The 19,646-nt window shown below is 40.5% G+C and overlaps 1 protein-coding gene across 1 annotated transcript in view; it reads right to left on the bottom strand.

Moving 5' to 3' along the window:
- The window catches only part of DHX8 (DEAH-box helicase 8), a 49,899-nt gene that overhangs the window by 14,938 nt on the left and 15,315 nt on the right, over window positions 1-19,646 (bottom strand). Inside the window, exons 7-15 of the mRNA XM_060781294.2 lie at window positions 16,950-17,094; window positions 13,078-13,278; window positions 12,073-12,160; window positions 11,258-11,355; window positions 10,207-10,354; window positions 7,594-7,775; window positions 6,032-6,226; window positions 4,133-4,318; window positions 1,857-2,067 (exon numbers count right to left, since the gene is read on the bottom strand). Of these exons, the coding sequence (XP_060637277.2) occupies window positions 1,857-2,067; window positions 4,133-4,318; window positions 6,032-6,226; window positions 7,594-7,775; window positions 10,207-10,354; window positions 11,258-11,355; window positions 12,073-12,160; window positions 13,078-13,278; window positions 16,950-17,094 (1,454 nt within the window). The remainder of the gene's footprint in view (window positions 1-1,856; window positions 2,068-4,132; window positions 4,319-6,031; window positions 6,227-7,593; window positions 7,776-10,206; window positions 10,355-11,257; window positions 11,356-12,072; window positions 12,161-13,077; window positions 13,279-16,949; window positions 17,095-19,646) is intronic.

Below are 19,646 nucleotides of genomic sequence, written 5' to 3'. Positions count from 1 at the left end.
ACACATAGCCTGATGATTTGTTAAGTCCTCCTAGTTTGATTGGGGAAAGAAAAGTTCTGTTGTTTCAGATGCTAGTGAGTCTTTGGAAGCATTTAAGATAAAAGAAGACAGGACTGGCAATTTACTGACAATCTTTTCTTGCCCTACAAACAATTGATATAAAAACTACATAAAAACTCCAACCATCACCCAAGTCAAAAAAGAAGCACCATTAAAGCCTTGGCAGACTGTGCAAAAAGAATCTGCGAACCCCACCTCCTCCAAGATGAACTGAACCACCTAAACTGGGCCTACACGCCAATGGATACTCCACCTCAGACATCAGAAGAGCTGCAAGACCAAGAACAAGCCACGAGAGTAAAGATGATGATCCATCCAGAGGAAAAGTGTTCTTGCCATACATCAAGGGAATCACTGACCGCATAGGGAAGCTGATGAGGAAACACAACATACAAACCAACTACAGACCCAAAATCCAACAAATGCTACGTTCAGCAAAGGACAAGAGGGATCCTCTGGCTTCTGCAGGAGTCTACCATATACCATGCAGCTGTGGACAAGTCTACATAGGGACCACCAAACGCAGCATTGCCCAAACACAAATCAAGGAGCATGAAAGGCACTGCAGACTACTCCAACCGGAGAAGTCAGCCATAGCAGAGCACCTGATGAACCAACCTGGACACAGCATATTATTTGAGAACACAGAAAGCTGGACCACTCTCACAACCACCATGTCAGACTACACAGAGAAGCCACTGAAATACACAAGCATGTGGACAATTTCAAAAGAAAGGAAGAAACCATGAAAATGAACAAAATCTGGCTACCAGTATTAAAAAACTCAAAAATTACAACAGCAAAACAACAGAGAGTAAACAATCAGGCACATCAAATCACCTCTCAAAGAAAGATTCCCCCAGGCACTTGCAAGCCATTAAATGCTAATCAAGGTGGTCAGTTGAAACATTCACACCTAGCTCCATCAGACAAAAGTCCTTTGTCCCACCCTGGTCTTTCCACAGATATATAAACCCATTTTCCTACTTCCAACAGACCTCACTACCTCTGAGGATGCTTGCCATAGATGCAGGTGAAACGTCAGGAGAAAATGCCTCTAGAACATGGCCATATAGCCCGGAAAACCTACAACAACCCAGTGATTCCAGCCATGAAAGCCTTCGACAATACATTGAACAATTGATATGTTAATCTTGACAACAGAAGGTGTCACCCCAAAGGAGATTCATCAGAGAATGCAAGCTGTTTATGGTGATTGCGTTGATGTGAGTACTGTGCGTTGCTGAGTAAGTAAGTTTAAAGATGTTGAGGTGACACCTTCTGCTGTCAAGAATTCAATGACTGCACGTTGCTTAAGTTCCTTTACTGACCATCTGCGTAGGGTTCCATACTTCGGACTTTAAAAACACAACTGTTCAATGCTAAGGCCTCCCGCCGAAATGGAACTGTAGAGGACAGTCTACTGTACAAGCCAATACCTGCCACATACCAGTACTGCCATCTGTTGAGGAGTTACGAAGATGGAGGCATTCAACCCTTGTATGAACAGCACAAAGAAACAGCAGGATTCTACTTTAGCTAACCTAAATATTGTGTGTGCCTCTTTAACAACAGGCAAGGTAAAAGCAGATGCCTTTGGAGTTGCTTACTGAGCATGAATGAGCAGCACAACAGAAGGACAAGAGAGCAGATAAGCCCCACTAACTCCCCTCAGCATGAGTAGTAAATGTATTCATTGTGCAAAGATGGCAAAATAACTGGGTGAAAAAGTACCAATTTCACAACACTTCTTTGCAATTTGGGACAATATCCTTAGGATCAGTCTCACTCCATACCTGGCGGCTCTGTTAAGTGGATCTGCATGACTGTGATGAGGCTGGCATCCAGGTAATCGGTCTCTGGCTCCTTAGTATAAAGAATCTCAACTGGATATGTCCTGCCTGGGATGGTGAAGATGGGAGCCTCATAGAAGTATTGAGAGAACTTGACTGCATCCAAGGTGGCGGATGTCACAATCAGTTTCATGTCTTGTCTCTTCTGAACTGTCTGCAGGAGACGAACATTGATAGGGTGATGTCAAGTGTAGAAAAAATATATAAAGAGATACAAGCCAGAAAAACCAGGTGCCTCCAAATGGAAGCCAAAGTAACCCATTAACCTTATTTATTTATTTATTTATTTCGTGTATTTCTACCCCGCCCTTCTCAACCCCCGAAGGGGGACTCAGGGCGGCTTACAAAAGGCACAATTCAATGCCAGCAATATACATAGTAAGATAAAATACATAGTAGCAACAATTATGAAATAATTAAAATAATTAAAACAATCCAGTTATACAATACCACTAATAAAAACCACTAATAAAAACGTTGATCTAGTGATCAACGTTCGCCAAGCTCAAAAAGTTCATTCAGCATTGTCATAATCCTATCAAATTCTAGTCGTCGCTTGTCCTTTGTCTATCTGCCAGATTACCCAAAGGCCTGGTCCCATATCCATGTTTTTAGTTTCCTTCTACAAGAGAAGAGGGATGTCGATGACCTAATTTCCCTGGGAAGCAAATTCCACAGGCGAGGGGCCACCACCGAGAAGGCCCTGCTCCTTGTCCCCACCAACCTCACTTGTGATAAAGGTCGGGCCGAGAGCAGGGCCTCCCCAGAAAATCTTAAACTCCGAGTTGGGACGTAGAAGGAGATGCTTTCGGACAGGTACGCTGGGCCGGAGCTGTATAGGGTTTTGTAGGTCAAAACCAGCACTCTGAATTGTGCTTGGAACTGGATCGGCAGCCAGTGGAGCTGACATAACAGAGGGGTGGTATGTTCCCTGTATGACGCTCTGGTGAGTACTCTGGCCGCTGCCCATTGGACTAATTGAAGTTTCCGAACAGTCTTCAAAGGCAACCCACGTAGAGCGCGTTGCAGTAATCTATTCGGGATGTAACAAGAGTGTGGACCACTGTGGCTAGATCTTACTTCCCTAACCTATGTCTGGCACTCAAAACAAAAATACTTTTTGTTACTGTTCTGAGCAAACATCTTTCATAACTGCTGATATTAGTAGCTACATATGAAGGTATTTCTAACACTGGCCAACACACATTTTGGTGCCCAAATTGTTAGACCTGTTTCCAGGTATGTTTGACCTGCTGGTTCCAAAAAAGGCACTTGTTTTTGAGATAGAGAACATATCCCATCTACTAGTCACTATCTGCTCATCCACAGAAACACATGATAACCACATCTAAGAAACTAGAACTGATGCAGTCTATCCATTGCAATTTTCTGAATTACTGTCCCAAATAATCCCAGGAACAAGTCTAAAAACCATGACACCAAGATTTTTCTTGGTTGGGGTGTGTAACATTAGTTTTAGGGCAGTGGTTCTCAACCTTCCTAATGCCGTGACCACTTAATACAGTTCCTCATGCTATGGTGACCCCCCCAACCATAACATTATTTTTGTTGCTACTTCACAACTGTAATTTTGCTACTGTTATGAATTGTAATGTAAATATCTGATATGCAGAATAGATTTTCATTCACTGGACCAAATTTGGCACAAATATCTGATACACCCAAATCTGAGTAGTGGTGAGGTTGGGGGGATTGATTTTGTCATTTGGGATTTATAGTTCACCTACAATTAAAAAGCATTCCGAACACCACCAACGATAGAATTGGGCTAAACTTCACACACAGAATCCCTATGCTTTGAAGGGACTCCCTGGCATGAGCCTCCCTCCAGCCTTGCACACTCTCCCTCACCCGCACATGCACAGATGCCCAACATGCTGCCCTGTGCTGAGCACGCCTGCTCTCCCCTCCCAGGTTGGAGCCTCAGAAACATCCCTTCCCTTGGCTGAGTGACCAGCCAATCACAGCGGAGGAGGGCTTTCGGTGGGAGGATTCGCAGCCTGTTTCCAAAAAGGGAGAGAAGGACAGGCAGAGAGATCTTCAGCGTTCTCTGCCAAAGGGGCTTCTAAGACCATCAGAAATATGTGTTTTCTTATGGTCTTTGGCGACCCCTCTGAAACCCCCTCGCAACCCCCCCAGGGGTCCCGACCCCCAAGTTGAGAAACATTGTTTTAGGGGGAAAAGAAATAAGTGGATACCTTTTTAAGGAGACCAAAGAGCACATCCGTGTGTATAGTGCGCTCATGGGCTTCATCCAGCATGATGATTGCATATTGTGTCAGATCAGGATCAATGAGGCACTCTCGCAGCAGCATGCCATCTGTCATGTACTTGATCACAGTCTCAGGGCTGGTGCAGTCCTCAAATCGAATGGTGTAACCAACCTGCAAGCAAGAAGAGGGGGAGAAACAGTAATGGGGAGCTGCTTTCACTCTAGCACAGTGGCACTCAGGACAGTTGTTTTGCAAAAAAATATCAGTTTAACAGAACTAGGGAATCTCAAGCTAGCGGATGAGAACTGGGCTTTTAATGTGTATTTTATGGCGGTTCTGAAACTAACCACATCTGCACGTCACTCAAAGGATAGAAGCTGAACTATGTGGGTTTCACAATTCAGGACGTACACCATATAGAAATAAAAAATAATATCAATTTTGAAAAAAGCACCTCATAAATGTGCAATTGAACCAAGATATTACAGGTTTCTAGCCCTTCAGACTGTGAAGAGTCCAGATCCCTAGAAGAAATCTACATAAGCAGAAGTGGGGTTTTCAGAGCTGGTGTAGAATGGGGCATCCATGTTCTGCACAATTAACAGGATAGAATTAATTTTTCGATTAATAGGCCACATGTAATGGTATATCTATCTATATATAAATGCTCTGTGCATAATGAGTACCTTAAAAACAAAAGAAGCAATGAATGAAATCACACCAAATTTGCCAACAAAACGTATCACAACACAAAGAGTCACCATCACTCAAAAAATTATGATTTTGTCATTTGGGAATTAATAATTCACCTACAATCAAAGAGCATTCTGAACTCCATCAATGATGGAACTGAAACAAATGTGGCACACAGGACTCCCATAACCAACAGAAAACACTAGAAGGATTTGGTGGGCATTGGCCTCGAGGTCGGGAGTTGTAGTTCACCTACATCCAGAGAGCATTGTGGACTCAAACAATGATGGATCTGGACCAAACTTGGCACGAATATTCCATATGTACAAATATGAACACAGATGGAGTTTGGGGGAAATAGACCTTGACATTTGGGAGTTGTAGTTACTGGGATTTATAGTTCACCTACAATGAAAGAGCATGCTGAATCCCACCAATGACAGAACTGGGAAAAACTTCCCACACAGAACCCCCATGACCAACAGAAAATACTTAAGGCCATCCAGTCCAACTCCCTTCACCAGGGCAAGAAACATAATCAAAGCCCTCTTGACAAAGAGCCATCCAGATATAGATATAGATAGATAGATAGATAGATAGATAGATAATGATTCACACACAGAGATATAGTATCATAGATTTGAAAGGGACCCCTCAAGAAGGCCAATTGCAAGTTCCATGTTCCAGAGTAGGCAAACCAGACAATCTCTACATCAACACTGACAAAGAAATAGCAAGAAATACTGTTTACCCATAAGCATAAAGACATTATATATATAAGTAACCAACATTTTCTCATTACTTTATTTCCCAGATCACCAGACTGGGCCACAGCAATGCGTGGCAAGAGACAGCTAGTATAGGAATAAAAATAATACCAATTTCAAAAATAAGCACCTCGTAAATGTGCCATTGAAGCAAGATATTACAGGTTTCTAGTCCTTCAGACTGTGAAGAGTCCAGATCCCTAGAAATGTAGATTTCTTCTAGGGATCTGGACTCTTCACAGTCTACTTATGTAAAGTAGAAGTGGGGTTTTCAGAGCTGGTGTAGAATGGAGCATCCATGTTCTGCACAGCTAATAGAATAGAATTAATTTTTCAATTAATACGCCACATGTAATGGTATATCGTTTATAAAGGTGGTCTGATTTATTATTATTTTAATTTTTTTTTCATTGGGTTGCCTTACCTCCTGGCCCAAACAGCAACCAAACTCCTCTGACACCCTCTTGGCAACGGACATGGCAGCCACTCGGCGAGGCTGAGTACATCCTATCTTTCCGCGGGAGGTGTAGCCAGCTTCAGCAAGGTACTGAGTGATCTGCGTAGTTTTCCCAGAACCAGTCTCTCCAATGACTATCAGAATTTGGTTGTCATGAACGGCCTAAAAATGGGAAAATTTTGAAGAAGGAAGGTTTATATGAGAATAGGTTCATAGGTAAGGTTATTACACTCAAGCCTCTTCCCATTTTTATTTCTGTGTTTAACATCCTGTTCCTATGAATAAACCACTCTGAAGTTTGTTTTTAAATCACATTAGTAAAACCAGTGATGCAGAAATGGGCCTACAAAATCCATGCAAAAATGAGAATGCCAGCCCCAAAAATACAGACTTTCGGAAGAAATTACCGCAAGATAGGATCCTATAAATCTAAGCTTGAAATATTTTTTAAAGTTTGTACTATTACTGCAAGACAGAGTTGAACAGGCACCCAAATCCATTTCTGTACATAAATTTTGTCCTATATTCTGAAAATTCCCTACATGACAACTTTGGGCATTATGCTTGTTGACTTTGATTTTGAATATCTGTAACAGCAAATCTGTGTGCAGAGATCATTTTCATCTATGTAGACTGCTCTCAAGTTTGTATTTTACATAAATACAAAACTATTTTAGCTTTAACATGTTTCACTGAATAATTTTATTCTTCTTAATGTGTACTATTTTATTCTCTGGAGTGTAAGTTACTAGGGATATTTTATATAAAAAGACAGTAACATATTAAATTGCATTATCATCACCAACTGCAGGTTTTGGGTTTTCTATGTAAAGGTAAAAGTTTCCCCCTGACATTAAGTGTTAGTCGTGTGCAACTCTGGGAGGTGGTGCTCATCTCCCACAGCGTTTTTCATAGACACCTCCAAGGTCATGTGGCCAGCATGACTGATTGAGCACCATTACCTTCCTGCCAAAATGGTACCTATTGATTTACTCACATTTACATGTTTTCGACATGCTAGGTTGGCAGAAGCTGGGACTAGCAGCAGGAGCTCATCTGCTCCCCGGATTTGAACCGCCGACCTTTTGGTCAGCAAGTTTAGCAGCTCAGCAGTTTAACCTGCTGTGGCACCGGGGGCTCTTGGGTTTTCGACTTGCAGAATTTAAAGACAGGCAAACACAATTATTTATATACTCTTATTATTTATTTACTTAAAACATTTATATTCTGCCCTCTTCACCCCGTAGGGAACTCAGGGTGGAGCACAACATATATACGGCAAACATTCAATGCCCGGACATAAAACCATAAATATATACAAACATTAAAATCACTTATATTCACATTAAAAGCCATCTCAGGACACCATTTTGCCTCATTGCACTGCCCCAAAGGCTTGGTCCCACAGTCAGGTCTTCTTGGAATCTGGCACAGCAGTGATGTCTCTGGTACAAACTACAACAGCTGAGATGACTGGAATTGAGGGTCCTTTAGCAAAATTCAAACCAAAATATCTTTTCAAGTCTTACCTGAATAAGCTGATCTTTCAGACGGAAAATAGGGAGACTTTCCCGCTGCTCAATAATTGACAGCTGGGTTTTTTTGCCATAAGAAGCTTTATTGCCCCCAAAAGCATGTTTCTTCCACTCCGGGATGTCATTGGGCATCATGCCGATACCCCGCATGTTAGCAGCAATTTGCCTTCCATCCACTGGGAATGAGAGAGATAAAAACCAATTAACATTGTAACTCAATCTATTCTTTGGCAATATAGAGGCAGTAAAATAGAAAGAGATGCCCCCTGGAGGGAATAGAGATGACAATATGGATTCATGCAACAGCAAAAGAAACATAAAGAAAAATATTACATAATTTTCCCTTTCGCACACACACTATTTTCAAAATTGATGACATAGAACTAATTCTACTGCTATTATCCCACCAAAGCCCCTCTGAGCAGAACATTGCCAAAGTGAGCTTTTGCGTAGATGTATATGAGTAGCTTGTAAATATTCTGTTTAAGACAAGATATGCTAGGAGCAGATGGGAAACAATGTTGGAGGAATGCCGGTTGAGATCTAAGTGAGCAAAGTGTATTCATACATGTGGAGAGGGACCTCTGAACAGCACTCAGGGTAAACAAGAAAAGGAAACTTACTTTGCATTGCTAGAACAAACCCAAAGGCCACTTTGAGTCCACTTAATGACTAGCTCTAAGAATTTCAGAAGCATGGATTATTGATTTAAGAGGAAGGGCAGAAACACAGAAATGTTTAGAAGCTAGGTCTATTAAGCTCTAAATGTTTATTATTACTATTAACTTTATTTATACCTTGCCTTTTTCATGTGGGGACTCAAGGCAGCTAACAATCAAGGACTAGTATATTTAAAAGAACAGAGCAAGAAACATGAGATAGCACAGTTCTGTGTAAGATCTTTTGACTTGTTCTAGACCAGTGATGTGTACCAGATGTTTTGGCCTACAACTCCCAGCAATCCCAGCCAACTAACCAACTGTTAGGATTTCTGGGAGTTGAAGGCCAAAACATCTGTGGACCCACAGATTGAGAACCACTGATCTAGACCATGGGTGAAAGTTAGAGGCTATATATCACACTGGCCTCTAGGAGATGATGGAGGACTGCACCTATTGCTATCTCTCTATCATTCCCAACTTGTCCTGGGCATCCTCAAATGTGCATACATTTTTACTATGTTTTACTATATTTATTTATTTATTTACTATATTTATATATCACTTTTCTCAGCCCACGGGCGACTCAAAGCAGTTTATATTAGCAAAATTCAATGCTCAAAAACATCATAAAACATTCAAAACAATTGAAAACAATGGCATAAATATACAATCATTACAAAGTCAATAAAACATAACTCATTAGCATCTCTTAGCTAAAATCAAGATCCAACCTCATCATCTAATTGTTCCATATTCCTATGTTTGTTATACTGGCTTTTCAAATGCCTTCTCAAACAACCAGGTCTTAACTTTCCTCCGGAATGCTAACAAAAAGGGGGCCAATCTAATGTCTCTAGGAAGGGCGTTCCAGACCTGAGAGGCCACCTCTGAGAAGGCCCTGTTTCTCGTCCCTGCCAAACGTATTTGTGACGCAGGCAAGATCAAGAGCAGGGCCTCCCCAGACAATCTTAACATCCTAGCTGGTTCACAGAAGGAGATGCATTTGGACAGGTAGGTTGGGTCAGAACCATTTATTATAACCGTTTATTATATTTGGGACGCTAGGGCCATTTTACACTCACATGAGGTCTCTTTTCAACAGTAATTGATTTCTTTCTGCTTACAAAAATGTCCTAAATTGGTCCATGGGGAACATGAATGCAGCAAAAATGCCAGCCTTTGCAATGTGACTTTTTGAAAAAGAGTGAAAACCTGGCTCTTTGAGCAAGCATTTGGAACTTCAGCATGACCAGATAAACTCAAATCGGAATATGAGCTAGGAATGGCTAATATGATGGAACGGTTGAGGATTTGAACAAGGAGACATAGTTTTTATAATTTTTATTGTTATTGCTTTTACGGTTTTTAAATGTATTGTAATGTGATTTTTTTTTTTTTTTTGCTCTTAACCGATGTATGTATTTTTATAAGGCATCTAATTGCACCGATTTATATGCCGCCCTGAGTCGCCTTTGGGCTGATATGGGCAGGATAAAAGTGATGTAAATAAAAACAAACAAACAAACCTCTAAGCAGACATGGGCAAACTTCGGCACTCCAGGTGTTTTGGACTTTAACTCACAAAAATCTCAGAACCCTAGGAATTGTGGGAGTTGAAGTTCAAAACACCCGGAAGGCCAAAGTTTGCTCATGCCTGCCTGGGGGAATTTGGGGGTCAAAAATAGCACTTGTTTTACCCTAGGCTATAAAGACAGACATTAGGGGCTGTATGCAGACCAAGGGATGTGTTTCTCTTTTCAAGCATTCAAATATTTCATAACAGGAAGATCATTCTCTGTTAATGTGTTCTACAGTCAAGGCCGGCTTACTAAATAAGTTCCATGAAAATTACTGCTAAATAAGGACAGGCAGAATTAACATCTCAGAAGATGATGCATACATTTTTAAACAATCAAAATAAAGTTAGAAAAATGATCTGGCATACCATCTGGAAGGGGATCCACCCAGTGTTTATTGAGTCCCATGGGGATGGAATCCATCTCTGCTTCCCGCTGAGCTTGCTTCAATTCTCGCCTCTCTTTAGCGAGTGCACTTTGCATCATAGCTGCTTGAGACAGGGAACCATCAGGATTCTGGAATCAACAAAGGAAAACCTGGATGTTCCATTTCTTGCTTCAGAACTGAATTTGCTCCTGTGCAAGAAGCTGTTGTCACTTAAAGCACAACAGGCCTCCTTAAAATCAATCTCATTTTTCAACCTTAGAAAGACAAGAAAAGCTTGATTGGAAAACTCAGGTCTTTCCTTCGGTTTAAGGATAAGCAAGGAAAAGAAGGGTGTGGAAGCTATTTCAGACTTAATTATGGATGAGAGGAGAAGAGAAAGGGATTTAGGGATTGCAATATGAGGGGGAAGGGAGAAAAAAAGAATGGAACATTGAGACAGAAAGATCAGAGCAAAGTCTTGGGCAAGAAGACAGACAAGTCTTAGCAGAAGAGGTGCTGAGGATTCTTAAATTTGGTGTGAACACAGAAGCCATAGCAATGATGATTAGTGAAATAGTGGAAGATGAATAGGAGAATAGGAAGAATTTCTAGTGGACAAATTAATCAGTTCTTTCATTGCCACTGGAAGATCTTTTGACAATTCTCAATAGCAACAAATCCTAATTCTAAATTAGGATTCTATACAGATTCCTCAATTTTCATCACTAGTAATAGCTTCTGGTGTGAGAGAATTGGCCATCTGCAAGGACGTTGCCCAGGGGACGCCCGGATGATTTGATGTTTTGTCATCCTTGTGGGAGGTTTTTCTCATGTCCCCGCATGAGGAGCTGGAACTGATAGAGGGAGCTCATCCACCTCTCCCCAGATTCGAACCTGCGACCTGTCGGTCTTCAGTCCTGCCGGCACAGGGGTTTAACATACTGCACCACCGGGGGCTCCAAACCCGAAGCGCTTGCACCAGAAGCAACTTGCAGTTTCTCAGGTCGCTCCTGACACGACAAAAAAATAACTAGTAATGGTTATTCTATTACCTTTACAATCTTGATGGGGCTCATGTCCATGCTCTGCTTTGTATGACCCCTCAGGAATGGTGGCTCCTCTTCTACTAATTCAATTTCCAGATCTTCATCTAGAAGAGAGAACCAAAACTCCATTCTAGGTACATTACAATGTCAAACAAAACATTCCCATTTTTGTTAATAAGCTCTTTCCTTCTTTTCCAAATAGATGAAGGATTGGCACCCAGCAGCCTGTAAGCACCTCAAAGAAAATGCCAACTCCCCCGACTCCATTCTTCTAAAAGAACTCCCCGTTTTGGGTTATAGAAGATATATACAAAGTATGATGAGGAAATACTCCGTAACCCCTCCTCCACAATACACACAATGGCATTAGAGAATGGCTTAGGGAAGGACCTCTTTCACAACTCCTGAATTCAGTGTGCACAAACTGTCTAGACCAGGGGTCCTCAAACTAAGGCCCTCCAAGGTCATTTACGCGGCCCTCAATCAGGGTCAACCTAAATCTGAAACTACTTGAAAGCACGCACAACAACAATCCTATCTCATCAGCCAAAAGCAGGCCCACACTTCCCATTGAAATACTAATAAGTTTATATTTGCTGAAATTGTTCTTCATTTTAATTATTGTATTGTTTTTAAGAGGTTTTTGCACTACAAATAAGATCTGTGCACTGTGCATAGGAATTCATTCATGTTTTTGTTTTGTTTTTTTCAAATTATAATCCAGCCCTCCAACAGTTTGAGGGACTGTGACCTGGCTCTCTGTTTAAAAAAGTTTAAGGACCCCTGGTCTAGACTATCAAAGAACTCAACATTATCATTACCTTCCTCGTCGTCAACTTTTGGGAGAATTCCTGTTTCTTCGTCAAAGTCAGGGAATTCCTCCTTGGAAAGCACATTGGCAGCGATCATCTGGGATAGAGGACGGGAGAGCATTTTCAATCTCAGGACAAAGTAATACTTATCTTGTTTTGAACACAGCATTCTGCAATAAAAGCTACCATCCTCTTTAAATTTGTACAAGGAACTTCTGAGTCAATCTATAAACATTGAATTACAAGGGTCTGCAAATATTGCACCCCATGTTCATCTAGCCACTCCCATCAGCTGTAATGACGTTTTAAAAAGGGAGATCTGACAAATTCACCAAGGACAGGTCTGTCACCTTCTATGAATACATACATCAAAATTTCTCATTTCAGAACAAAGCCCCACTCACTACATGAGAATGGGCATGATTTTTAGTGGGTTTTTTTTTTTGTTTTGTTTTGTTTTGTTACTGCAATGACTTCTGGAAAGGCAATGAAGGAAGCACTTTAATTGCAAATTTGAGGCTCATGACAGAAAGGGGCCCTTAGTGAAAATCATGGAATACTGAGACAAGAGAAAAGCATTTCTACATATAATATTTAGTTTCTTAGTATTAATCAAAGTCCTATGTATAACACATTGCAGCAGTCTAGTCTGGTTGTTAACATGGAAAGTAGAGGTCAGCCTCAGCGTTAGTTGGTAAAAGAAGCTTCAAGACACAGATGCCACTGAAGCATGAAGAGTAAGGGCCGTATTTAGCATCTCCACCAAATCCGCTTAAATAAAATGAGCACTTTGACATGTTAGAGTATATGTCGTTGAAATCTGAGGATAATTGGACTGATGGCCTCAAAGGTTACAGGAGAAAGCTCAACTGAAGTTTTAGAAAGTACAGATTGTGGCTGCTTATGCAATCTGTGGCTAGCCCAAAAGTATACGAGTAATTTCACAAGCTCCAAATCTCCTATTTGGTTTGAAGAATATGATGAGTGATCAGTTCCTGGAGCAGAAATTGTTACCTGCTTGATCTCCCATTTCTCTGGGTCTGAAATGCGAGTGAGACGTTTCCGCTCCAGTGTGTCGTCTTCGACTTCCGGAGCACTGACCAAAGAAAGGTGAGTGGGCCGATCTGGATTTCGCATGGCTGTCTCCTCTGACTCCCCCACAAGGTTCCGGCGTCTGTTTGGGTTCAAATCTTCCCCTGTGTCTTGATCTACGTCCTAAAGCAATCAGAAGTCACACATATCCCACAAGGTGTAATAAAACAACACTTTTATTTTGAAAAACAATTTAAATTCGACTAGTGTTGTAATTGGTCTGGAGCATAATAACATTTGTTTAGATTGAAGACCCCTACAACGCCCCTATTAAAACAGCTTCATTGGCTGCTGAAAAGTTGCCAAGCCAAATTCAAGGTGCAGGTTATGACCTATAAAGCCCTAAACGGTTCGGGTCCCGCCTATCTCCGTGATTGTATCTCCTTCTATGAATCGGCACGAACTCAAAGATCTTCCGGGGAGGCCCTCCTTTCACTCCCACCACCGTGTTGTAATTGGTCTGGAGCATAATAACATTTGTTTAGATTGAAGACCCCTACAACGCCCCTATTAAAACAGCTTCATTGGCTGCTGAAAAGTTGCCAAGCCAAATTCAAGGTGCAGGTTATGACCTATAAAGCCCTAAACGGTTCGGGTCCCGCCTATCTCCGTGATTGTATCTCCTTCTATGAATCGGCACGAACTCAAAGATCTTCCGGGGAGGCCCTCCTTTCACTCCCACCACCGTGTTGTAATTGGTCTGGAGCATAATAACATTTGTTTAGATTGAAGACCCCTACAACGCCCCTATTAAAACAGCTTCATTGGCTGCTGAAAAGTTGCCAAGCCAAATTCAAGGTGCAGGTTATGACCTATAAAGCCCTAAACGGTTCGGGTCCCGCCTATCTCCGTGATTGTATCTCCTTCTATGAATCGGCACGAACTCTTCCGGGGAGGCCCTCCTTTCACTCCCACCACCGTCACAAGTACGGTTGGTAGGGACGAGAGAGAGGGCCTTCTCGGTGGGGGCCCCCTGCCTCTGGAACGCCCTTCCAAGGAAAATAAGAAAGGCCACATCCCTCCCCTCCTTTCGTAAGAGCTTGAAGATCTGGCAATTTCAACAAGCTTTTGAGAATGACCAGTTCTGGTCCAAACATTGTTGACTATGGCCTTGGACTCTTACCTATTACTCTGATCATCCCTCTAATAGGCCCTGGAAATGAGCAGCCACAGACCCGTACCTGCTATTGATGTTAGCCTGTTATAGCACTGTACTTAATTCCCGCCCCCCTCATATTTTGAGTTTGCACTAACCTTGGCTTAGCTTTTTAATTGCTCTGAATAAGCAGGATTATTTTTTAATATACATGTGTTATTGTGATAATTTTATGCTTATGTTGCTTAGTTAATTTTATGTTATGCTGTTTACTTTGTATGTTTCGGTGATGGTACTTGGAAACCACCCTGAGTCCCCCTCGGGGAGATAGAGCGGTATATAAATAAAGTTTAATTAGAAGAGTATTCCTATGCTTCATGTTGACCACACCAGTTTCTGTTTGAGCCTCCCAATAAGAAAACAGCAGGCTTCTTTCTGCTGGTTATTATCTTAAGCGTCAGTATTAGGCACCCTTGGAATAAGAATGATCTTTGCAGCAGACTCCCACTCATTTCCTCTTCATTAAAATTGTTAGTGAAAGTTAGAGAGAAAGGCAGATGAAATAACTTGTGTACTGCCCAAGATATTCATTGCAAGGTTTATATAGTTCAAATTAGTGCCAGAAACAGCATACTAACACTATAGTCCCAAGAAATGGGAGCAAGAGGCAAATGACAGAATTTCATTTTTTTGTTGTTTTTGTTTTAAAGATCTCGTAAGAGCTTGAAGACTTGGTGATTTCAACAAGCCTTTGAGAATGATTAGTTCTAGCTCAGCCTTAGACATTGTTGAATATGGCCTTATTCTTCCTACCAATTACCCAGGTCACTTACTCTAATAGGCCCTAGAAATGAACAGCCATAGACGCGTACCTATGATTGTTGTTGCCTGTTATAGAACGGCACTTAATTCCCAGGCCCCCTAGAATTTTTGGGCTTTCACTAATCTTGGCCCGGCCTTTTAAATTGCCTTGAACAGGCAGGATTACTTTTAATATATATGTGTTATGGCAACAATTTTTATGCTTATATTGTTTTGTTAATCTTATGTTTATGTTGTTTACCCTGTATGTATTGATGATGTATTGATGATGGAACAGTCCTGAGTCCCCGCAGGGAGATACAGCGGTATATAAATAAATGTGTTTTTTTTATTATTATTATAAACTAGCTGTTCCCTGCCACGCATTGCTGTGGCCCAGTCTGGTGATTTGGAAAATAAAGTAATGAGAAAGTGTTGGTTTCTAATATATGTAATTTCTTTCTGCTTGTGGGTAAGCAGTATTTCTTGTTGTTTCTTTGTCAGTGTTGGAGAATGTCTGGTTTGCCTACTCTGGAATATGCAACATATCATAGTCCTTCTTTAGGGGTCCCTTTCAAATCTATGATACTATATATCTCTCTGTGTGTGAATCACATCTATCTATATTTATGGCTGGATGGCTCTTTGTCAGGAGGGCTGTGATTATATTTTCTTGCCCTGGTGAAGAGAGTTGGACTGGATGGCCTTAAGTATTTTCTGTTGGTCATGGGGGTTCTGTGTGGGAAATTTGCCCCAATTCTGTCGTTTGTGGGATTCAGAATGCTCTTTGATTGTAGATGAACTATAAATCCCAGTAACTACATCACTGTTTGAGTCCACAGTGCTCTCTGGATGTACGTGAACTACAACTCCCAAACTCAAGGTCAATGCCCACCAAACCCTTCTAGTGTTTTCTGCTGGTCATGGGAGTTCTGTATGCCACATTTGGTTCAATGCCATAATTGGAGGAGTTCAGAATGCTCTTTGATTTTAGGTGAACTATAAATCCCAGCAACTACAATTCCCAAACGACAAAATCATTTTTTTTTTTTAGTGAAGGACATACATTGGGTTGTTAGGTGTATGCTGTCCAAATTTGGTGTCAATTGTACACTGGTTTTTGAGTTCTGTTAATCCCACAAACGAACATTACATTTTTATTTATATAGACTAGCTGTCCCCGGCCATGCGTTGCTGTGGCCCATTGTGGAGAAATGGGAAAGAAAGAAAAGAGGAAGAGCTGGTTTCTAAGCTATCAATACACAACTGAAGTGGCAAAGTGTCAACCTAAGATAGGCCCATTTCAGTCTCCCTGAGGCCAATGGGTTATATGGATGTGTGGAAGGGCCCTGGGCTACCTGAGTCCACATTGCCATATAACCCAGTTCAAAGAGATTATATGGGTATTATTATTGTTGTCATAGATATAGATATTATTATTATAAACACAAATATTATTATTAAAGCTATATAGGTAGGGAGACAGGGAGACAGAGCGGTATACAAATTAAGTTTTATTTTTTATTATAAACTTATTGACAACATTTCATTGATCTTGAACAGCTAATTATTGAAGATGCCAGAAGGAAACGGGCATCTGCTGAAAAAAAATTGTTTGGCATTGAGGGCAGTAAAATGTACCCCTCATCTCCTGGATCAAACCAAAACCAGAATCTATATTATAAAGCCAAAGATAGGAATAGTGATTAATTGTGACTGTAATAGAGACATGAAGCAGCACGGGATCAAGGGAAGCCTAAGCTGGCTTAGTTAAAGAGGAAGCGCTTGAAGGGTGTCTCAGGAATAGCCTGGCAAACGAGGCCAATGGGGTAATACGAAGAGTGAAGCAGAAACAGAAGGGATAAAGGTTAACGTGGAATGGAAGAGCTTCTCTTACCTTCATACTGAGGCTGGTTTTAGAGCCTGTGAAGGACAACACTTTGACCTTGACCCTCTGGCCTTTGCTCACCACATCAGCCACATTAGCAACACGTCCCTCACGGCGTAGCTCTGAAATATGGACTAATCCTTCCCAGCGCTTCCTAAAGGGAAACATGAAAGATCCAAGTGGGAAAATAGTCAGCAAATGCTTGCCGGGCATCAAGATGGAACTTCCTAATGTTTTAAATTGCATCTCTACCCATTGTAAAAGATCCACCCATGAAGGGCTATAACCTATAAAGCCCTAGAAGTAAGGGAAGGACTTTTTGTTTTGGAAGGCCTTTGGGAGTGGATTGCTCATAGGAAAGGGCCTTTAATAATGTGTTGTATTCAGATTTGTTATTTTTCTTGGATATTTTTATGTTAACCCAAATTCATTTGTATTCTGACAAGACCTTATATGAAAACACAATTTGACATACCGTATATACTTGAGTATAAGCCGACCTGAATATAAGTCGAGGCACTTAATTTTACTACAAAAAAATGAGAAAATGGATTGACTCGAGTATAAGCCGAGGGTGGGAAATGCAGCTGCTATGGGTAAATTGCAAAATAAAAATAGATACCAATTAAATTACATTAATTGAGGAATCAGTCGGTTATATATTTTTGAATATTTACAAAAATGGTAATTTAAGATAAGACTGTCCAACTCTGATTAAATGATTATTTTCTTTCTTTAATGTAAATGTGCTTACGTATCATTCCAATAATAATAATAAAGAGAGTAACATAATAAATGTAATGACAACAATAATAATAAAAAGAGTAAAATAATGAATGTAGCAATAACAATTATATAGTAAAATAATAAATGTATAATAATAGAGTAAAATGATAAATGTAATAATAATAGAATAGAATAAAATAGAATAAAATAATAATAATAATAATAATAATAATAATAATAATGGAGTAAAATAATAAATAACCTTGACTCGAGTATAAGCCGAGGAGGACTTTTTCAACCTAAAAAAGGGGCTGAAAAACTAGGCTTAAATTCAAGTTTATACAGTAAATTGATGATGGAGAAATTAATAAATTTCTGGAAAACATCCATTAATAAAAGAATACTGAACCTCTTAACTCTCGGGAAATTTTTAAAAATGGAAAAAGTGGCGATATGATAGCTGGAAAGCTTGATATGCACTTGAATGCTCTGCTGAAATTAAGAGGCTGAGGATTAATGGTGAAGTATTTTGCGGATAGGCTAGACTGCAAAGAAGCATATGCTTATTTCTTTTTTAAACTAAAGTGCTCTCAAGTGGAGAGCACCTAAAATGGTTTATTTTCACTAAAATATGTGCTCTTCAAACCCCTCAAAAGTAAGTATGGTGTAAGTAAAACAAAGTTAACTTTTCAGAATGAAGGAAGTTAACCAATCTTCTGAAAAAAAATCTATATGATCAAGAAAGTTATTCATAACAGCTGATAAAATTAGGAAAAAATACTGAATTATGCTACTTTATATGGTACAATAAGACAATGCTCAGTACAATTAAATGTCTTCCTTGCTCCCTTGATTTATGCCAGAGGTCTCAAACTTTTTAAACAGAGGGCCAGGTCACAGTCCCTCAAACTGTTGGAGGGCTGGATTATACATGTAATTTGAAAAAAAATGAATGAATTGCTATGCACACTGCACATATCTTATTTGTAGTGCAAAAACACTTTAAAACAATACAATAATTAAAATGAAGAACAATTTTAACAAATATAAACTTATTAGTATTTCAATGGGAAGTGTGGGCCTGCTTTTGGCCGATGAAATAGGATTGTTGTTGCTGTTCTGTGCTTTCATGTCGTTTCAGACTTAGGTTGACCCTGAGCGAGGACCGGGTAAATAATAATAATAATAATAATAATAATAATAATACAATTTTATTTATATCTCACCACCATCTCCCCAAGGGGACTCGGGGCGGCTTACATGAGGCCAAGCCCAACAACACATCAGTAAAAACAAAATAACAAGCAAATAAACAGTACAATTAATATAACTTACATATAAATAATAACACAGAGAATTTAAAATCTTATGGCCGGGCCAGATGTAATAAATTAAAAAAAAAAGTAAACACTGGGTGTGAACAGAGGTAGGATGTATCTAAGCAGGAGGGTTTTAAAAGATAACGTAGGGAGACCAACCCAACGGGTAGTAAAGTGCTTCTGAGGACAACTACAGAGAATTAATCAGAGCAGGGAAGGCACACTGGAACAGCCACATTTTCAGGCTCCTCCTAAAGACTGCCAATGTGGGGGCTTGTCTGATATCCTTAGGGAGTGAGTTCCAGAGTCGTGGGGCCACCACAGAGAAGGTCCTCTCCCTCGTCCCACCAATCACGCCTGTGAACGGGGTGGGAGCGAGAGCAGGACCTCTCGAGATGATCGAAGAGATCGCATGGGATCGTACACAGAAATGTGGTCACGCAGGTAGGCAGGTCCCAAACTGTTCAGTGCTTTGTAGGTAAGAACCTGCACCTTGAATTGGGATCGGAAAATGAACGGCAGCCGATGGAGCTCCTTAAACAGGGGGGTAGACCGCTCCCTGTAAGTCACTCCAGTTAGTAACCTGGCTGCCGCCCGTTGTACCAATTGAAATTTCCAAGCCGTCTTCAAGGGCAGCCCCATGTAGAGTGCATTACAGTAA

Source organism: Anolis sagrei, chromosome 6 (assembly GCF_037176765.1).
Source record: "Anolis sagrei isolate rAnoSag1 chromosome 6, rAnoSag1.mat, whole genome shotgun sequence".
NCBI lineage: Eukaryota > Metazoa > Chordata > Lepidosauria > Squamata > Dactyloidae > Anolis > Anolis sagrei.
The sequence above is the reverse complement of the archived record's forward strand: the minus strand, read 5'-3'. Positions and strand labels throughout refer to the sequence as shown.